Consider the following 20,710-nt stretch of genomic DNA (forward strand, 5'->3'; position numbering starts at 1 on the left):
TGAGCAAGGTCCACTCCTCATGCTGGCTTAATTTACAGGATGTCAACCAGCTAGCATTCAGTCATGTATTGCTGAAATTGCAGAAGTTACATGTACATAAGATGTGATCGTACTGTATAATATTATAGTACCAGATTAGCCTGCATCTCTCTATATATGCACACAAAACCCTATTATCTTACAGACATGTTCACAAAAGTATTACTTTGGGCATTTTTACACAGGGGGTTATTGCAGTGGGCACAGTTACTTTAGGAACACAGTATTGTCTTGCTTTGGTGAGGAAATTAGCCAGAAGCAGTAAATGGCAATATAAACAAATGTAGTTTATTTTCATTTGGCATGTGTATTGGCATACATTTGAGTGAAATGGCTTTTGTCTTGAAGCAACCATACATAGATGTAGAATAGCAAGATGGTTAGCTGTTACAAATTATATACGCTATCCACATCCATGTTGTCAGGACTGTAAGCTTAAATAATTGCTGTTACAGAGAGAGAGAGTGCTTTATACGAAATAGAGTTGGGCACCAGAGGACAGGGCAAAATTGCAGCCTACATGCACCAGAAGGGAAAGCTCAAATGCAAATGACTATGGTTTGGAGTAATGCGTAGGTTCAGAGACAATGCAATGAGGGAAATGAGAAAGGTATAGATAAGAGGAAGGAGTGAGACACTAATAATTACCTGTGCCAAGGAAGGGAGAGTAAAGAGAAAGCATATGTTTACTGTTGAATCCAGACTTCCTGGCAAAGGCTAAACACACTTTGCATGGTGGAGAAACAGGCCTGGGTACCATTGACAGCAAAATATCCAGAAAAGGGGTTTTTTAGGCTGAGGTGATGGCTGGGTGGACATCCTTGTTAGCTTACCCTTGAAGTAAATATCACTACCCTGGGTTTCTTAGAATCTTCCTAAGCAGCTGAAGGGGTTCCTAATAAAGTTCAAGAAATATAAAAGGCTTCCTTTTGAGATAACATTGGCTTATGCCTGCTAGGGTCATGACTAATCTGAAGAAAACAAGCATGTCTGAGAAGCAGGGAGGGCAGGCAGGTATAAAGGGCCTAGGTTTTGTTCATGCAGGCATCAGTGAGTTGAAGCAGTCTTGAAAAAGAGTGGAGATGGTGGGTGGTTCCTGCTTTGGTTCCAATAATTTATGTATTTATTTAAAATACTAATTTATATTAAGTGTTCTTTTAAATTGTTAGGGATTAAAATTTGAAAACCAAATTCCGTACAGGTTGATTTCTTAACACTTGTGTGTTTTCTTTTGCACTTGGGACAACTTGGTGATAGTTGCACTGTTTGATTCCAACCAGATGTTAGCATATCATTTCTTTCAAACTGATAGGCATGAAAGTTGTTGGGGATTTGGTTGTGAGCAGCTGAAGGGGTTCATTTAAGCTGAAGCTTCACTAGAGCCTTATTTCGGGGCAGGTTTTGTATGCCCAACAATATAATGAAATACCGTAAAGCATGCCCCATGTCACGTGCAGAATACAGCTCAAACATCATTTAGTGACCACAACTCAGCTAAGAACTCCTAAGGGAGAAATTGAAATTTATAGAATCCAAGCAGCTCTCATTATGGAAATTAAACTCTGAGTATCACTTTGCCAAGATCATTCAACTAGCGCAGCTGACTCTTATTCTAAAGCAGTGAGATCAATAGAAAATGGAAGAAGCCCAGAGCAAAAATCCTTTGTAGAATTTAGATCCTCCTTAATGTTTTCAGAAAACTGTTTCAGGTGGCTTTTAGACAGGCACCGTTATTTAACTGTGGGGATCTTAGAATACAGTGGTACCTCGGGTTAAATACGCTTCAGGTTACAGACGCTTCAGGTTACAGACTCCGCTAACCCAGAAATAGTACCTCGGGTTAAGAACTTTGCTTCAGGATGAGAACAGAAATTGTGTGGCAGCGGCGGAAGGCCCCATTAGCTAAAGTGGTGCTTCTGGTTAAGAGCAGTTTCAGGTTAAGAACGGACCTCCAGAACGATTTAAGTTCTTAAGCCGAGGGACCACTTTACTGATTTTATTAACAATGTACCAGTGCACTAGTCCAAGTAGGCACAGGGAGGAAGCAAACTATTTTTATGTTCCTGTGCCTGTGTACTGACTGGTGCCTAGGTATGAGAAGTTAGCCTTCCCTTTTTCAAGACACTATCTGAAGCGGGATATGCTGGATTTTGTCCCTTAAGATGGCAGTTCCGTACACTGTGTACTCTGTATAATGATATGTGCATGGTTTTATTTAACTAAGAGGAAATACCACAGCAGCAGGGTATCACCTACTGACAAAACACTTGTTTTGTCGCAGCCTCTTTATTTATAGATATACAGGTTGGCTTTGGGTCAACAAACAGCGTCCAGAAGATACTATCTTCAGACTGGGAGTAAGAGATCAAGAACCCTGTGCCTCTAGCTATCAATTTCTCACTTAGAAGATGTTAATTATATTGTTACCTGGTAATAAAGTCATCTACAATGACCCATACATTCTAGTAATAGCTAGATCACTTTTTATTAGTTGGAATGGGCTAGTTAACCAACAGTTTCATTCGTCTTCTCCCTTGTCTATCTGAAGTGACCATACACCAAGAAAACCAAGTATACTTTTTCAACAGGCAACAATTGCTTGGCTTCAATTTCATCCCACACTCAATGTGAGAACATAATCTTTTCCAAGAAATGAGTATCATAGTCCTTGGAAAATATGATATTCTGGGAAGACCATCCTACTTGTTGAGAATACTGTTCATTCATTGCTGTGATAGGGTAGAGGTTCTATTTTCCCTCAAGAATGAGGTTTTAATTCTCTTATAAAGAAATCCACACCAGACACAGCTCACTTGGGAAACTACCAGTTTTGAATCTGTTCTTCTTGGACATAGACCAACGGCTGAAGAGCCAGAGGAAAGAGTAATTCTCTCTCAATTTCAAAAGAATACATGAAAGGTAGCTGGTATGTCAGTATAGATGTGTGGTCAGGTACCAGGTATGTGGGCAATTTCCAGCTAGTTTTTTAAAATCTTGTCAGAAGTCTGAAGAAGGAAAACCCAAACCAATTACTCATAGATGCTGCCAACACAGGAAGACTTGAAATCACCATATCCTGAGTGACAGAGGTCCACTCTGTTATGTCAGAGTCTCTATGTGGCTGTGCTGCCTGGCAACACTATGGAAGACCAAAGATGAAGTCAGGGAAATGCTGCCTGAAGAATCCCGGTGCCATATGGACACCAAGGTATTTCTATTGCTAATACTACCCTTGAATGTGATTATATTGTATGTACAAATCTTTTGCAAGTCGTTTTGAACGTCTCTATAAAACAGTATATAAGTAAAACAAACAAACAAATAAACAAACATCTTAATTAATGTGATCTTCTTGGTCATGGAAAAATATCATGTTTGCCACCAAGACAGTTTGCTCTGATATATATCTAGTTGTTTCTTCCAGTTCTGAAGTTGTGCTAACTCATTTTGAAAGAAGCCCCTAGCATTTCAACCCAGTAGCTAGCTGCTATAGAACTTAATTTACTATAGTTCCTTGGGTGATTGTTCTTTACTTCATGGATTTCAATCAGGCAATAATAAGATTCTGTTGATTTATTTGAAACAGTGTTTAGATTTATTAGAAGGGGTAAGAAATGAGAAACTGGATTGGATGTTAGCTAACCAATGACCCTAATACAGTAGATGCAAATAATGCATATATTGGACAATATACTCTAAGCTGGACACAGACATTTTCAAATTATTTCACGGCTGTTTATTATTATATTACATAGGAAATTATTCCATGTTCAAATTATTCCTAGCTGGACTAGGTGCAAAGCTTTCTGCTTTTGGCAATAGTAGAAATAGTAGACATCTGCTGGTCGCTGGTGGGGACCTTCATCTAAGCACAGTCACAGTGGACCTTATTTGTCTTTTTCTCTTACATGTCTCCATGTAACTTTTAGGCAGGTAGCAGATAGTAAAAAGCATAATATAAATCTAGCATAATATAAATAGAGTCCACAGCCTAAAATATAAAACCATGAATCCAGTACTTTATACTGCCATTGTGGTGCAAACACAAAGATTATAATCATGGATCCTCATGTCTTTTACATGGAGGACCTCAATTCCAACCCACTATCAAATTAGAGTTTGTGATCTGCATAGACTCACAATATACAAATAACACAGTGCTTTGTGACACCTTCTTTTGGGCATAGCAGAAATAGCAGGTTGCATTTCAAAATGTTTACTCCAGCTTTGTAGGTTTTTAATGAGTTACTGTTTTAACCGCTTCTGTCCAGCTGTTTCTAGTGACCATTGTTTGCAGGATTTTTAAAAATCTATTTTATTGATGGCTTTTAAATTAATTTATGTCATCTTGTAACGTTTCGTATTGGCACTGATCAAACTTGAGCAATTAAAAAAAAAAGTAAATGAATTGATGTAACATTCATGGAACTACTGTGGGGCAAAAATCTAGATTGGAAAAAACCTGTTTCAGAAGCACTTTGAACCCTTGAAAGTGTTACATTGAGTGCCAATACTAATAGTTAATACTGCATCATAAAAACCTAAATCTGAGGTACAGATTTTTATGTAGTGTTGAAGGCATTAAAAAAAAAAAGATTTTACCAGCTAGTCTCTCAAATAACCAGTTTCCAGGGCATAACTGTATTGAACCGTATCTGAGCTTGTCTGTAAACATTTTTTACAACCATCTGGTACAATGTTATGTTAAGAGGCTTCAAATGGTAAGTGTGTTTAGGAAGAGCTGGAACTATATATTTTACGATATGTGAAGCATAATTTTTTGTTGGAATGGAAAAATCATTCAGTCTGGGAAGTATCATTTCCAAATTCCAGTTTTTGTGACACAGTAATGAAAAGACTCACTTGCATTGTGATTTTTACAATGCAGTGATCTGATATTAGTATAAGTTTAGGAAGTGTCTTCAGCCTTCCCCAAGCTGCTGCCTTCCAGATGTTTTTGGAGTACAGACTGGGGCTAGTGATGAGAGCTGTAGTCCAAAACATCAGGAAGGTACTAGGCTCGGGAAAGCTGAGAAAAAAATAACTGTGATACATTTTTTAAAATACTCATTTTATTAAAAATAAAATTAATAACTTATAGAACTTAAATGGGAAAACTATGTGGACACAATGTATTCTGATCCCTTGATGTAGATTATACACAGAGCACACATTGGATTCGTGTTCTTCATGCTGAAGGGCTAAGCCATGGCTATACAGTATGATATGGTTTGAAGGATACATGTTAAACTTCCAAGGATCTGTGAGGACCCATGCAAAAAGCTAGATGATGTTGGAAAGATTATTTTGGATAGTGTAGGCGAACTGTGATTATATAATAGATTTCAATATTCTATTTAAAAAAGGATACATGATGAGATGTGCTACAAATCTAGGTTCCAGCATCGGTGCACTACAAATGATTAAACTCATTTTTATGAGTTACTGTGTCATCATGAGTACAAATTAAATGGATCTGGAGCTTCTAGGTTTTTGCATCACAAGGTGGAATTTATAATCATTGTAACGAAGCCCATAGGTACTGATGTGAACTATGATTTGATGGTGGAAATGGGGTAATTTTGTGTAAAAAGCACAAGGACTTGGGTCTTGCAACCATCTTTTCGTGCTATAGCAATGTCATTAACTCATGAATCTGTGCTTGTTGTGAAGTCAATATAAGAGCCACAAAGTTTAATATATGGGATCCATTTTTTGTGCCTCAGTGATGCCACAAAGTGCTGGCTCCTTGATTTATACCATGCAGTCTACACAGATGAATGCAAGATTTGGGGAGACCTTCTATAAATAAGTTATGAAGATCCTCCTTTTTGTGCCACAGTGGCAGTACTACAAAGTACTGCATCTGTAATGTTTACAGACATTTCCCCCTCCCATGGAGACATTATAGATGTCCAACTGAAGGCACAGGTGGCTTCCAGGTGACAAGAGGAGCCACAAACCTTGCATCTCTCTACATTGTGTTGCCGATTGCCTAGCTCAGCATGGAAGAAGCGAAACCATCCCAAATGGAGCCAATGACAGGGAAGCTGCCTATCTTCTGCAGTGTGCCCTGTAGCAGTGTGACCATCCCTTGCCCTCGACCCCGTGCCTACATGCCCAAAGGGCTGGCCACAGCTGCCCTAAAGCCAAATACCTATGTCCAGGCCCTTATATCCCCTTATTAAATGAATCTAAAATAGCAACCGTCCCTTGGTTATGTAATCCCAAACACAGATTACAACCCCCACTTTAACCCATAGCCAGCTGCAGCTGTCTGTCCACCCTGTTAGCGTTTCCCCTGCCCCTTGGCCAACTGCCACTCGCTTACATCTCCCTCCACGTGAATGTGACAGCAGGGCGAGCTGAAGTTACCGAGGGAGCAACAAATCCGCCTTGGGTCCAGACGAGCCAGAAAACTACCTTGGCCCATCTCTTTTTCTCCGCGAAGTTGTACCTCTTCCTCCTCAGGGTTTCCCCTGGCTCAGCCTTGCCTCTCCTCACCCGAATTTCGGGTGTCTGTGGGGAGGGGGAAACTGGCCTCCCTTCTCTTCCATGCCGCCTTTTCTCTCCGCGCTTCCATAGCTCGCCAGAAATAACGGCCGAGGCAGGCAGGGCGCTTGTCTGTCACGCTCTCCGCCCCGCCCGCCGCTCCCTCACGGCCGTTCGCCCGGCCTCCCTGGAGCGGCTGGGCCCAGTCCTCTCAATTGCGCGCGTCCCCGGTGCCACTTGGCTCCTCCCCCTTTTGCCTCGCGTGATTTTTATCGCAGCCATTCGCCTCCTTACCCCCACCCCCACCCCCGCGCGCCTTTCCCGGTGCGTTTATAAATAAATAAACAAACAAACGCAACTCCTCTCTCTCTCTCTCCTGCCCCCCTCCCCACCTTCGCGCGCCGCTCCGCCTCCCCGCCCCCTCCCCAACGTCTTCCCCTCACAGCCTGCCTCTCCCTGCTTCACTCCCCATCCCCCTCCAACCGACGTTGCCGACGCGCGTCGTGTCGCACGAGGCTTCGTCTCGAGGCTGTGTGGGAAGCGAGCGGCTTTTCCCTTTAACGCTCCCCGCATTTCTCCTCAGCGCGCCCCGCCCCGCGCTCCGTTCCCGCGCCTTCAGGCGACAAGGCAGAAACGTCGCTGTCGGGCTGGGAGAGGGGGAGGAAGACGAAAGAAAGAGGGGGGGAAAGGAGAGGAAAAAAAGAGAAAGCGCGGGAGGGGGAAGATTCGGGGAGGAAGATGAGGAGTCCCTTCCCGTGATTCCCGCTATTGTCGTCGTCGTCGTCGTTCCCCCCGCCCGCCCGGCTCCCCTTTCCCTCCTCTTAATTCCGCGATGCGATGGGTTAGGCGGCTCGTCGCCAGCAGCGGAGCTGAGAGAAGAGCAGCCGAGCGAGGCAGCCACGAGAGGCGGCGGCGGCGGCGAGGCCTTGTTGAAGCGCGGGTGGCGGAAGCGGCGGCTGCTGGTGGCGGCGGCGGCGGCGGCAGAGGAGGAGGAAGCCGCCGGCGGGAGCTGCTTTGCCCCACGGTCCCCTCCATGGACAGCGGGTTGGAATTATGAGCCGGCGGGAGCTGCTGGCGCCCGGGACTCGCCCTCACCCCAAGGGGTTTTCTCCCGCTCTGCGCTTCAGGGTGCCGGCGGGGCTCCTCTCTCACCATCGGCACCACCATTACTATCACAGCGCGCGACACCCCGGCGCTTCGCCCCCTCAGCCCGGAGCCCCCGGCCCTTCCGCCGCCTCGCCAGGGCTCCCCTGGCCCGGGCGCCCGGCCACCTCCTCCTCTCCGGTCGCAAGCAGGGGGCGCCTTCGGTTGGAGTGAGAAGCCCCCCACCCCCAAATACTGCCCCTCACTCCGTCCCGCCAGAGCCCAACCGACACCCCTCACCAACTACCGCCCCCGGCTCTTCCCCTTAAGGCTCCTCCGTGCCCCCCGACCCCATTCCTCCCCCACCTAGCGCGGGCTCCCCCTTCCGTTTCCCTCGGAAGATCCTTCTCCCTCCCCAGAAACCATTACTGCCCGACTCCTTGCCCCCTTTCCTCACCACTGAGCAGGTGAGAGGGGTTGTGTGTGCGGAGGAGGGGGGGCCCTTTATTGTTGCTCCCCTCTTATCTCACCCAAAGCAAGCCCCCTTCCCCCCCCCTTCACGGACGCTTCCCCTTCCCTCCCCAGCAGGGCATTAATTAGGTGGCCGATTGATTCCCAAAGTATATTGATTTGTATGTATTTCACTCCGCGGCAGCGGCGGCTCTTTGCTCCGCTGCCCCCGCCTGAGTTAGCCCAGTGTTTTCCAGTATAGAGTGTTGCTGAAGCTCCGTCTACCAAATATGTCGGCTCCTGTTGGGCCCCGGGGCGGCCCTGCGCCTCCTCCTCCTCAGCCGCCTCCACCTCAGTCCGAGATGCCCGACCTCAGCCACCTCACGGAGGAAGAGAGGAAGATCATCCAGGCCGTCATGGATCGCCAGAAGAAGGAAGAAGAGAAGGAGCAATCCGTGCTTAAGTAAGGGCTACTTTCCTCTCTTTTCTCTCTCTCTCCCCCCCCCCTTCCCACGGTTGTGTGGCTCATTCAGGAGAAGGAGGAAGGGTGAGGCCGCCGAGCCCCTCGCTTTCCACCCCTCCCTAGGGCATAGCTTGGGGCTGGCTGGCTGGCGTGCATTTGTGTGAGGTGGTAGCGATTTGAGGGGAAGCCACGGAGGCTGCTTGCCAGTGCATTTAGCTCCTCATTGGGGCTGCCTCTTGCCTCGGTCCATCCCTGCAGGAGATGGAAAAGAGCAAGAGGTTCCCTCCCCTCCCCGCTCTCCAGGCTCCTATTCGCCGTTCAGCCAGGCATGGACTGGGGCCAGGCGCCCAATATGGCCGCACAGGTGCTGTTGTAACCCGGTGTGTAGGAAGCGGATGGTTTCAGGAGGAGGAGGAGGCGGCGGCGGCAGCATGGCTGGGAAAAGGAACTAAGCGCGCACGAGAATCTGGTGGCAGCTGGAGTGGGCCTTTCCCCGCAGTCGCCACCGCCAAAGTGGCCTTCCTTCGCCGCCTGCCTTGTGCCTTCTCTTAGCAGCCCAGCCCGGGCAGAGCGGAGATGTCCCGGCGAGGCCTCGGTAGCCTTCTGTCGGGGTGGGTTTGCGAGAGCCGCCATCTTCCTGCAACAACGTGTAGCCCTCCCACCCCACATTGACCGGCTCCTTGCGTTCTGGCAAGCAGTCCTTGTCCCTTCACCTGTGGGCCACTTGGCCAGCAGCAGCATGGAGGGCGCAGGCCTCGCAGGCAGCAAAAGCCGCCACGGAGAAAAAGCTGCCGAGCTGCTCTGTAACTTCAGCACCACGGAGCTGTCCAGGCAGGCTCAGGGCAATTGTTTCTGGTCCTGATGACATTTCACCTTTCTTCCTGGGCTGTGTTACCTCCCTTTCTCTTGCAAAGCGATTTAGCTCTGATCCATTTGGGCAGTGATGTCAGGAAGCTCCATGTTTTCTCTGAATTTTTGTTTCTTACATATATGCGTTGTGGGTGGCAAGACTACCTGATTGGCTGAAATGCAAGCTTCTTTTGTGATCTTGTAACATGTTTAGCATGTTTTTGTCTATCACAGTAACTACTGTTTGCCTGTTAAGATCAAGTTTGTATACAAGATTGCATTTGACTTTTTTATGTTTCTCAAACATCATGTAATCACAAAAATGTCATTTTTCTTATGTAATGGCCACACTGACCTCTAAATTATTATTCACTGCTTTATGAAGTTATTACAGTAGTGCTCTAACGCATACTGCTGTGTTTAATTTTAAGTAATGGATACTATGTAACATTTTGTCACAGGGTCAGAGTAAATGCTTCTGAGTCTAAATACTGCTAAAAATATCCAGCCAAATTACTAGGCAATTATAGTGATGTTAACCCATTGTCTTGTTGAACTGCTGATTCAAAATCTGCAGCTGAAAGCTTCTTGGCTTCTGGGCTGAGCTGATGACTTGTGCTGGAATCAGTGTGTATCATTAGCAATGTGACAGTGAACAAATAAATTATTGTTTTCTTGTAATTTTTATCTTCATGTAAAGAGAAACAGGTGGTTAAGTATTCACACTTAACAATAATAATGAAATGTGTTTGTGCTTTGAAGAAAGTCAGCATGATTTATATTAACAAAAGTCAGATTACCTTTTGCAATTCCAATTCTGACTAATAATTTAAAGTAATTTATACCAAGAACATATATTTATATGCCTTTGGCTGTTATATCTTAAAATATGCATTAAAAACAATGTAATATGCAAACAAGCAATGGCATTATTGTTATTAATAATATACTTTACCTGCCTGCTACCATGAGGTCACAGGGTGGGCAACTATAATATAAAAATTACAATATTAAAAATAGTTAAAACAGATAATTGAATAGTGGCATCAACATTATAAAATGTATTTACCATGTTTCTAGTAACATTTGTGCTTAAATACATAATCTCTGTGACTAAAATAATTTTGATTTTTTATATTAGAATATCTTATTTGTTTTTCATTCCAAGTTTGGTTAATAGGCACAAACACATTCCTCTGTTTTTAGACAAAATCATATGCATTTGACATGTCTTTCACACTCATACCTCCCCAATATAATTAGATGTGAGAAATAAGGAAAACTTTCCCTCCTAAAATAGGAAAAAAATAGAGTATGCATGGATTAATTGTGGTTTAGTATCATTTTAAGTTGGCTTGGGATCAGGCAGATAATTTGTCAGTTTGTGTTTGCTCATGAGATCTTATGATATCTTAGACTGCCATCTCTTGATGATATGGATAGATAGATACAGTACAAAGAATGGCATGTGCTGATGTAGCCAGAGCAACAAGTGTGAGGCAAGTGGGGAGTTCATTATGCTTTGCTGTGTGTTAGTGGTAATCTCATCCTAACTCCTTAGTATGAAATAGTGTTTGTTCTGATATAGCAGACTTCACAATGGCTCAAATATTTAGCATCTGTTAGCTGGGTTGTACCTAGTCCCACCCTCTGTCGTGCTATGACTCATTTCTGTGTGGAGTAACAATTTTGCATGATGACACTAAATCGCTTATGGTGAAAGTAGTGATTTCTGCAGTGCTCACACATGTTTTTATGTTGCTACAATATCCTGGGCATGCATATGACACTGGTGCAATGCCACACCTTATTCACATATGATTATCATTTTGGCAGTTGTGACCTCTGATTTGCTAGTGCAGTGATGTACTGTTCTTAAATATATAGCTCTTTCAAAAGATTTATACTTTTTCTTTCTCAAAATAGTTTCAATCTTCTCCCCTCCTGGTTGAATTTATTGTTGGAGGATGGGTGTTTTTTAAAAAGCTTCATGTTGCTCCTAAGTTTACAATAATAATACAGTATGTTGGTGCTTGAAGAAGGCTGATGTGATTGAATGGAAATTGAGTTTTCTGTTTCTTAATAATAGTTGCAAATGTAAGTTTTGTTGCTCCTAGTCTAAGCATATCCTTCAAGGGAAGTAGCTTCCAAGCATATTTTCTGTATCATATAGAACTTTTGGAACTGCTGTTCAGTAAATGTGGCAAAGCATTCACCAAAAAGAAGTATATATTTTGCTTGTTTTGAAAATAGAACTGAAACTCTCAGAGTTCTTTAAAAAACTTACTTGCTAGGTATGTAAAGGATAAATTATACAGTGTTTGATATAAACAATGGATGGAAACCAGCTGGGCATTAGTTCCCCTCTGATATATTTTTATTTCATGCCATTTCTATTTTATTCATATTGCCTAATGAGTCTGTCGTTATTGTATTGATGTGCTTACTAGAAGAGCATTCAGTGGTGTCACTATCATCTGTCACATCAATTATTCCCCCCCTTTCCTCTTCCCAGGGCAAAATTATTCATAGACTTATATATGTATGTTTGTACATCCTTAAACCCATTACAGCCCCTCCTCCTGCTATGCTTCTTTTGAAGAAACAAAGAGAAGTGGTGCCGAGTTAGAATCAGCAGGAGTTCATATTGATAAGGTCAACAGCCACTCCTGCTGTGATTTGCTGGAAGTAGATGACATGTGAAATGACCATTTTGCAGAGACACCTGCTTTTGGCAGGTTATGTCCTGTGAAGGCACTGGATGAAGCCATGCAGTGTTCCTGTGGAGGGACTTCCATGGGTTTTTAGTGTGGTGATCCAGAATTCTCTTGCTGTTGGGATTGTTCTCTCTAAAAATATCCTATATATGGAATATCTGAGAACGAGATATTGCTATTAACCTTGGGTGATATCCAATTGTTTATTGGTATCCAATAAATAAATTGTGGCAGCCTACTCTCACAACAGCCATTCTGCTAGCAGGAGCCCTGTATTTAGTATAGCACAGTAGCCAAATCCAATGCATGCCATACATTTGTGAAAGATGTTGTGCAACCTCTAGTGCATTTGCTATTATTATACTTTGTGACAGTTAAGCTTTGTGTGTTACCTCTTTTTTATACAGTTTGCACAACTACTTGTACAACGTAAACTCTCAAACTACTTATGCTATATTATGTTGGATCTCCCCCTCCCCATGTGTCAGTTTCACTAATTGTTACTATTCATTTTTACTTAGCTCAATTTGGTTCTGTGGACACTTGGTTTTGTGGACTATAATATAGGCCTAAAAGAGATATAAGAGGTTCTAGGATTCCTGAATAAATAAGGCAATCTAATGCCCACTGGGCTGGGAGTCAGTCTCTCTTAAAAATTCTATAGGAGGCAAGACATCCCCTTGAGCTCTGGTTCAGTTTTCTGTGTCTTAAAAGAGAGACAGACTCCAATATGACTCCCATGCCTAGTGTGAAAGCCATTACCAAATAATCATATTAAAACTTGTGTGATGATTCTCAGCTGTCTGATAATGCTGGTATATATGTCATTTCCACCCCTTATGAAAATCTATTCTCATATAACACTAAATTTTTAGTGATCCAGATGTATTTTATTTATGTCCAGTTCTCTGGGAGTTCAAGGCTTGCAAGAGAAGCAGTCAGTGTTGCTAAAGGCAGGTTAAACCAGAGAGCAGACATGAGCAAGATCTTGGACAGCTTCAAGGGTCACCTGCTGGCTGAAGTATTCTTCTAAGTCTGGAACCAGCAGAAACCTTATGTAGGCTGACACGATCTGGGATGCAGTAGGCTCATTGGAGGGGCTGGCTGGCAGCCTGGCTGGTTAAAGGGTCCTTACTTTATTTGCGACATGTTACTTCTGTGAGGCTGAGGAGACAAAGATACTGTAGGGGACTTATTCTCTTAGAGGTCCCAGGCCATACGTGGGTTCTATGTAGACATAGTGGTTAAGTATGAAAACTCATTCATTACTACCATGCCTACAACATAAAATGAAGTTGTTGTGGGCATTGTGTTTATGTTGAAAGTATGGGGAATAAATCCACTTCAACATAAAATATAATAATGGGTTGGTAAGATGGTGTGATTTGTTTATGCATTCAGTTGCATTGTGTTATAGGTGTAAAGGAAGTACATCAGCATTCACATTTCCCTTGTATATGCAGGGCCTGCTTATGAATTGGACCAAAAGTTGCGGCACCAACAGTTGTGCTGGAACAGTTGCAAGTCATGAAACTGCACCAGTATCTCAGGGACATTGAAACATTTCAAACAGATATATAATATACATTAGTATTCCTGCTTTATATAAAATTGTCTGGATCTTTGATTTTCATGTAGTTGTTATGGATATAGCATTTCATAGTTATATTTTCATTTTAACGTTGTTGAAGATTTATTTATTTCTAATATTTATATCCTGATCTTCATCACAAGTGATCTTTTGGTGGACAAAAGCCATAACATACAATTAAAACCATCAAAATAAGCAGTAAGGTAAGATAGAGGTACAGGAGCCCTGGACAGGTAAAGGGTAAAGGGACCCCTGACAATTAAGTTCAGTCGCGGATGACTCTGGGATTGCGGCGCTCATCTCGCTTTACTGGCTGAGGGAACCGGCGTACAGCTTCCGGGTCATATGGACAGCATGACTAAGCTGCTTTGGCAAACCAGAGCAGTGCACCGAAATGCCTTTTACCTTCCTGCTATCTACTTGCGCTTTGATGTGCTTTTGAACTGCTAGGTTGGCAGGAGCGGGGACCGTGCAATGGGAGCTCACCCTGTCATGAGGATTAGAACAGCCGACCTTCTGATCGGCAAGCCCTTGGCTCTGTGGTTTAACCCACAGTCCAGTCAAAGGCAACTATGGGGTGCAGCGCTCATCTCGCTTCAGGCCAAGGGAGCCAGCATTTGTCCACAGACAGCTATCGGGGTCATGTGGCCAGCATGACTAAACCACTTCTGGTGCAATTGAAAACTGTGACGGAAGCCAGAGCACATAGAAACGCCGTTTACCTTTCCGCCGCAGTGGTATCTATTTAGGCATTGGTGTGCTTTCGAACTGCTAGGTTGGCAGAAGCTGGGACAGAGCAACCAGAGCTCACCCCATCACTCGGATTCTAAATAAGTAGTGCAGTTGCCTAGAACAACTTTCTGTGGCTTGGAGCCACAGTTGGAAAAAGGTTGGGAAACACTGCTCTAAACTCATTTTCAATGGCACTGCGAGAAGGCTTACTCAACAAATTTCAAAGACTGGGCAGGACAATATAGGAGAGGTGCCCTTAGCAAGGTCCTAAGCCTGTCAGAGCTTTATTTGTCAGAACAAAAACTTTGAATTGGGCCCTGTAGCATATAGTGAGCCATTGCAGGTCTTCAGGAATAGATGTTGTAGGATCCTCACATTTTTAATTGAGTATCTCCAAATTACAGGATCCTGAGAAATAGTATAGTAATGTTTTCTTGTCACCCTTTCAAGGCCAGTAATGATATCTCTTCCATATTTTCCCCAAGTTGTCCCTTTCTAAACCCTATGGAAGAAACAGAATCTTAGAAGAATGTTTATGATGATGGTATTATATTTTCTTGTAAAGTATACTGGCTGAATCACTTATAAACATGCTGTATGAACTTGTTGGTAAGCTTTTGCCCCTCTTTCAGCTTTCTCTTCCAAGTGGAGGTGCAATTGGCATAAAGGTCAATGAAGATCTCACCACCATCATTTTATTTATTCAATCTACAAATTTATACCCTGCCTTTCAGTCAAATAAGTCCTCAAAGTAGCTTACAATTATTAAAAAAGCAAACACAAGAACACACATCTAAATAACACATGGAGAGCAAAAAAATAGTCAACAGAGAACCAACTTACAGCATGAGTGACAGAAAATTAAGGCCAAAGGTATGACAAAAAAGTGTTTTTTGGTTTATCGGAAAAACCCTCACAGGAGGAGTCTGTTGGGTTTCCTGTGGGAAAGGGTTCATAAAGTGGGCACTACATAGCAATAGTTCCTTGATGGTACATAGCCTTTGTACCATCAAGGAACAACTATTGTAATGTGCTTCTTCATGGGGCTGCCCTTGGAGATGGTTTGAACATTTCAGCTGATGTAGAATGTTGGAGCTTGCCCCCTTGGAGGAGCAGCTTGAGTGTGATAGAAAAACTACAAACAAACAAAACACTTATTCTGTGGCAACTTCTCTTATGTCCACGATCAATTCAAGGTTCTGTGTTTTTCATATTGAAATTGTTTTGTGTAGATATATCAATAGATGTTATTGTCTTGGATTTTGAAAAAGGAGTAGGAAACAATAAATACACTTTGTACATAAGGGGGGAGTTGCTGCTGCCTGTCAGAACAGACTGTACTGAGATACAGTCACTTTGATCTGTGTGGTGTTGTTTTTTTAAATAAAAAAGTGATGTATAAATGTTATTAAATAAATAATAAATCAGCCAATATTCTGATGGCAAAAGGCATCTTCATATGCTTATCTAGAACCATCACTCTGCTAAAAAATGCATAGGTACAGACGTGCTACAGCTTCTGCCTGAAGAGCTTGCAATCTGAGAAAGCTGGACAAGATTAAGATGAGGGAAAAGGCAGGATGTCTTCAGGTGTAATGAGGATGAGAGAAGGGGGGATTAACTTGAAGGAAGATGAGAATCTTCACACATTACTGTGTAGGTCATGATACCTTGTGATTTCTCTAACACCATATTGATCCTTACACTAATAAAGTGTGGGTGGTTCAGAAAAACGAATTTACTCATTACATTTCCATCCCTTGCTCATTCCTCACACATACCCTGCCCAACATATGTCTCTTGTCCAGCTCTTTCTAGTTATTTATCATTATAACAAATTGTCTTTCTATAGAATAGTAAAAGGAGAAACATAAACATTTACACAAAAAGTTAAAATACAAATGTTTGTGAAGTTCAAAACATTTTAAAAGACATTATGTTTAAGACCAAAATTCCAGCCCAAAGTATGAGGCATTTAAAGGGAGGTTCTCGGTGTCACTCACTCACCATGAGACAGCCTATCAGACCTTCCTAGGAAGAATGTTCCACAATTATAGTTTCAGAGCATCATCGGATCTCATTTCTTGAAATAGGGGAATTAGAGCAAAGCCATTCAAGGCTTTATAGGTAACACCCAGCATCTTGAACTGGGCTCAGAAACAGATGAGCAGCTAGTGGATATGAACAAACATCAGTGTAACGTACTATTTGTAATCTGCCACAGTCATGCAGTGAGCAACAGAAATCTCTCTGAGCTGATATTTCTGGACTGTCCTTAGGGGCAGCCCCACTTTAATGCATTAATCAGTGCAAGAGGTTATCAGAGCATGGAGGACAGTGGCTAAGTCCCAGCTATCAAGGAAATAGTGCCAGCTTAAATGGCTTTAACTGATAAAAGATGCTGCAGGCCACAGCCACAACTTAAGCGTCTAGGAGCAAATTTTGTGCAGAGGCAACTTTAAGCTGCAAACTGGCCCTTTAGTGGATTGTGCTTGCCTTGAGCTTGTTTCCCTTGAACCTTCCTACCAACCATTCTTTTGATAGTCACTGTTGTTACAGACGGCCGAAGATAAACTCAGGCTGAGCAAATGGAAAGATGATAAACTTCCCTTTCCTCTATTTGTCATCACATACATGTTCCTCCAATTTCCTTCACATTTTTGTTTACCAGACTAATTGCTCTAAGTCTGTCAAAGGCATCACTCAACTGGATAAAATAATAAATAATCAGGTGATATAAAAGAATTCTGCCTGAGCCACTGCTAGTCAGAGTACAGCAGTGTTTTCCAACCTGTGGATTGTGACCTGCAAGGAGGTCATGAAATCTGTGGGTCTCAAGCACATGAGGAGGGTGAGGCAGAGGCTGGTCCTCTGACAATGACACATGCCCTTAGTGTTGCAGGGAGTGATACAAAAGATCAGCACTAGAAAGAGTTGAACATGTTAGTTTGACCATGTATCCTACTCTAGCTACCATGAAGAAAATACTGATTTTTCTCTAATAGCTCATTCTTTTTCCTTTGGAGTGAGAAATGTACACTCCCTGCTCCTTACAGTTACCCTTATTTGGTGTCACTTGTTCACAAAAATGAATAACTTTGCAAGTATAAATACCCACTTAAACAAATCCCATATTAATAAGAGTGTTAAGTAAACTTTTGCTTGGTTGTCTAAGATCATGATGATAAAAGAGGCAAAGTTGTAGTGCACAAAATGCACAAATGTGATGCTGCCAAAGACCTAGGGTCCAGAATTCTTGTGACAATAATTTGATGGGTTACCATAGTTAGTAGTTTTGGACTTGTAGGTTGCCATACCAAAAAGACTGGGAACCAGTGAAGTAGAGAATACTGGACCAGATGGACAAACAGTCTGAACAGGTGTAAGGCAGCTTTCCTAAATTTTAGACTGTTTCTTACCCATATTTTTTTACCCCATAAATTTCTTGATGTGAAGGATTTTCTCCTCTGACACTCAGAATCCCAGAATCTGACTTTCTGAAATTGGTGTTGCTCAAATTCAGCTAATTGTATCAATAAGGAGATTATATTAATGTGATTGTTTATGATGTTTTGGGTTTCTTCTGAGACTAGCGTAATGTTGGGTCTGAGCCCACAGTTGCTGAAATGCATGTTCCAATCTTGGAAATTATTTTGCTAATGCAAGCTTATCATGTGCCAGAACAGAGCAAAAGAGTAAGCACATCCAGGATTGGTTGAGGATTGTTGACTGTGAGTCAAGTCTGTTACTCCTTCAGCATAGAATACAGGCACCACAATCAACCTAGGGACATTACACAGGTTTCTGAGCTTGGATCCTGAGATGGATGGGAAACTGCATGTGCAAACAGGCCCTCCTTGTGTGATTTCCAATCCAGAAACTGGGGCTGTGCACACTGCCAGGGTGCCATTTCCAAAAGGTTAACAACCTACTGATCAGCTGCTTGGGATGGGAGAAAGTACTGGATTCAGACCAAGCAGCTGACTGGTGAGATTTTTAACCCTTTTGAAAGGATAATTAAGATGTGTCCAGCTGCACTACACATACTCAGTAGGATTGGGGAAAGCAAAATTAGTTATTATTTGTTAATAAAGTTTAAGAGATTTAAAAACCCATATTTCAGGGTGTGCTGTGCCCTTACAAGGCAGCTTCTGGGACTCTAAAACACATGAAAATACAAATGCAACATTCATCCACATGCACACATGTATTCTCAGAGGGTTTTTGTTGTTGAAATACCAACAATGATGAGACTATATATATTTTCCTGTAAAGGGAATTCCACAGGTGTGAGGCCACTACTGAGAAATCCTTGTCCCTGGTCTCCCAGTTATGTGTTTTCAGAAATTACAGGTATTATCATTTGCTTCTGCCTATAATAGAAATAATGGGGCACTACAACTATCAATTGCTTTGAAAAACTATACTTAACTAATCTGGAATCTATAGAGGTAGCAGCTGCCATATATAAAATGCTAATTGACCCTGACTACTAGGATAAAGGAGGATTGTGAAATGTTTGTGAAATATACAGTAAAAGGTAAAATACTGGAACAGACATACTATATACATACATAATTTTATATGTATACCACCTTTTCACTCAAGGGGCATACAACATGAAAAAATACGTAACTACATCATAACAAAAGTAGTAATTGACAATAAATAAAACTTTAAAAAAATACTTAACCAAACTAAACAGTTTCCACATAAATCACAACAAGAACTAAAATAAAGATACCAAAACCAACAGCAACCCCCCCCCCTGCAACAAAATCCCTCAACAAAACCCCAGCCCCTGGACATGAATGGAAAAGAATTTGACAGGCTACCTGATTAAATCAGCCTCAGCAACAGTAAGGGAACATGCCCTCAAGGTGATTCACAGATGATACTTAACATTTGCTAAGCTGTGTCATGTATGTGTGGGACAATGTCTCCTCTCTGCTGGATGGGATGTTCAATGCAAGGTACAAATGTATGTATTTATTTCATAAAATTTATACACTGCTTGATTGTAAAAAAAACCCCTCAAAGCAGTTTTGGTGGGAATGTTTGTTAATAAGTTTGAAGTAATTCAGAGTAATTTCTGATATTTTACACTTCAAACTTGAATTGGATCTGGGACTGGCCCCGTTATCTCTCTCTTGGAGACAAATAATGGTATTCTCTGTAAATTGCTAATGATCCATCTCCTCATGACTCACTGTGTGAATAGAGATAGCATTTCTCTGCAAAAGTGAACAGCAGCCTACCTCCAAAGGTGGTATGACTGGTTATGGCAGGAAGCTTTATCTGACAAACGTACCCAGCAATGTAAACTACCCAGAGATGAAATAAAAAGTGACTGGTTCCATGAAGACTTGTTCATTTTTCTTTCTTATATTAATTCTGATCCAAGAGAACCTAGGCCACCTCTTTCTCTGACATTTTAGCAAGGTGTGATATCATAAGTGAGACATGATTTTCTCTGCGCCAGCTCAGGAGAAATGCTGAGAGCAGAGACACCTATTGTACCTGATGTACCATAGACCTGATGAAGACCTTTGACCTTGTTAGCTAAAAAGGTCTCTTTACACTGCTCATCCAGATAGGATGCCCACCCAAACTTCACAAGATGATTGTGTCCTTCCTCAAGAACATGCATGGCACTGTCCAGTATGGTGGCTCATCCTTGGATGTCTTCTCTATAAAGAACGGTTTGAAACAGGGCTGTGTTCTTGCCCCAGCTCTTTGGCATATTCTTCTCCCTGTTGCTCTCATATGCCTTCAGCTTGACTGAAGATGGTGTGTACTTCATTCAAGGAGCAGCAGGGGTCTGTTCAGTCTGACATGGCTCCACACCAAGACAAAAATGTAGTAGGTTCTTATCCAAGTGATGTTGTTTGCAGATGATGCAGCCTTGACAGCACACCCTGAGGAAGCTCTACAGACACTCTTCAGTCATTTGGGCCAAGCTTTCAGGGAGTTTGCTTTACCATCAGCCTAATGAAGAGCAATATCCTGGGTCAGGACGTCACCAGTACTCCACAAATCAGCATTGCTGACAACATGCTTGAGGTGGTAGATTTTGTCTACCTTGGGGTTCCACCATAACCAGCAAGATCTCCATTGATGCTGAGCTGGACAAGTGTATTGGAAAGGCAGCTACAGCAATGGTTCACTTCTCCAAAACATTATGGGAGAATGTGATGCTAACATCCAATACCAATACAGTGATACCTCGGGTTAAGTACTTAACTCATTCCGGAGGTCCGTTCTTAACCTGAAACTGTTCTTAACCTGAAGCAC

General features: G+C 42.5%; 1 protein-coding gene and 1 long non-coding RNA gene across 19 annotated transcripts in view; one reads left to right on the plus strand and one right to left on the minus strand.

The window, feature by feature from the left end:
• LOC309539647 overlaps window positions 1–6,842 on the minus strand; it is an 18,504-nt gene extending 11,662 nt beyond the window's left edge. Inside the window, exon 1 of the long non-coding RNA XR_014222908.1 lies at window positions 6,371–6,842. This is a non-coding gene — a long non-coding RNA (uncharacterized lncRNA). The remainder of the gene's footprint in view (window positions 1–6,370) is intronic.
• A 1,120-nt stretch (window positions 6,843–7,962) lies between these two features.
• The window catches only part of RIMS2 (regulating synaptic membrane exocytosis 2), a 372,071-nt gene continuing 359,323 nt past the window's right edge, over window positions 7,963–20,710 (plus strand). For 6 of the 18 annotated variants that reach the window (XM_082235422.1, XM_082235426.1, XM_082235421.1 and 3 more), the window contains exon 1: window positions 7,968–8,527. In XM_082235422.1, coding sequence (XP_082091548.1) covers window positions 8,355–8,527 — 173 coding nt within the window. In that variant the 5' untranslated portion in view covers window positions 7,968–8,354. Of the gene's footprint in view, window positions 8,528–20,710 lie in introns of all 18 variants that reach the window. The other 12 variants (XM_082235423.1, XM_082235415.1, XM_082235405.1 and 9 more) reach the window with 7 other exon arrangements.

This window comes from Podarcis vaucheri (assembly GCF_965113315.1).
Source record: "Podarcis vaucheri genome assembly, chromosome: 8".
In the NCBI taxonomy this organism is placed as follows: Eukaryota; Metazoa; Chordata; class Lepidosauria; order Squamata; family Lacertidae; genus Podarcis; species Podarcis vaucheri.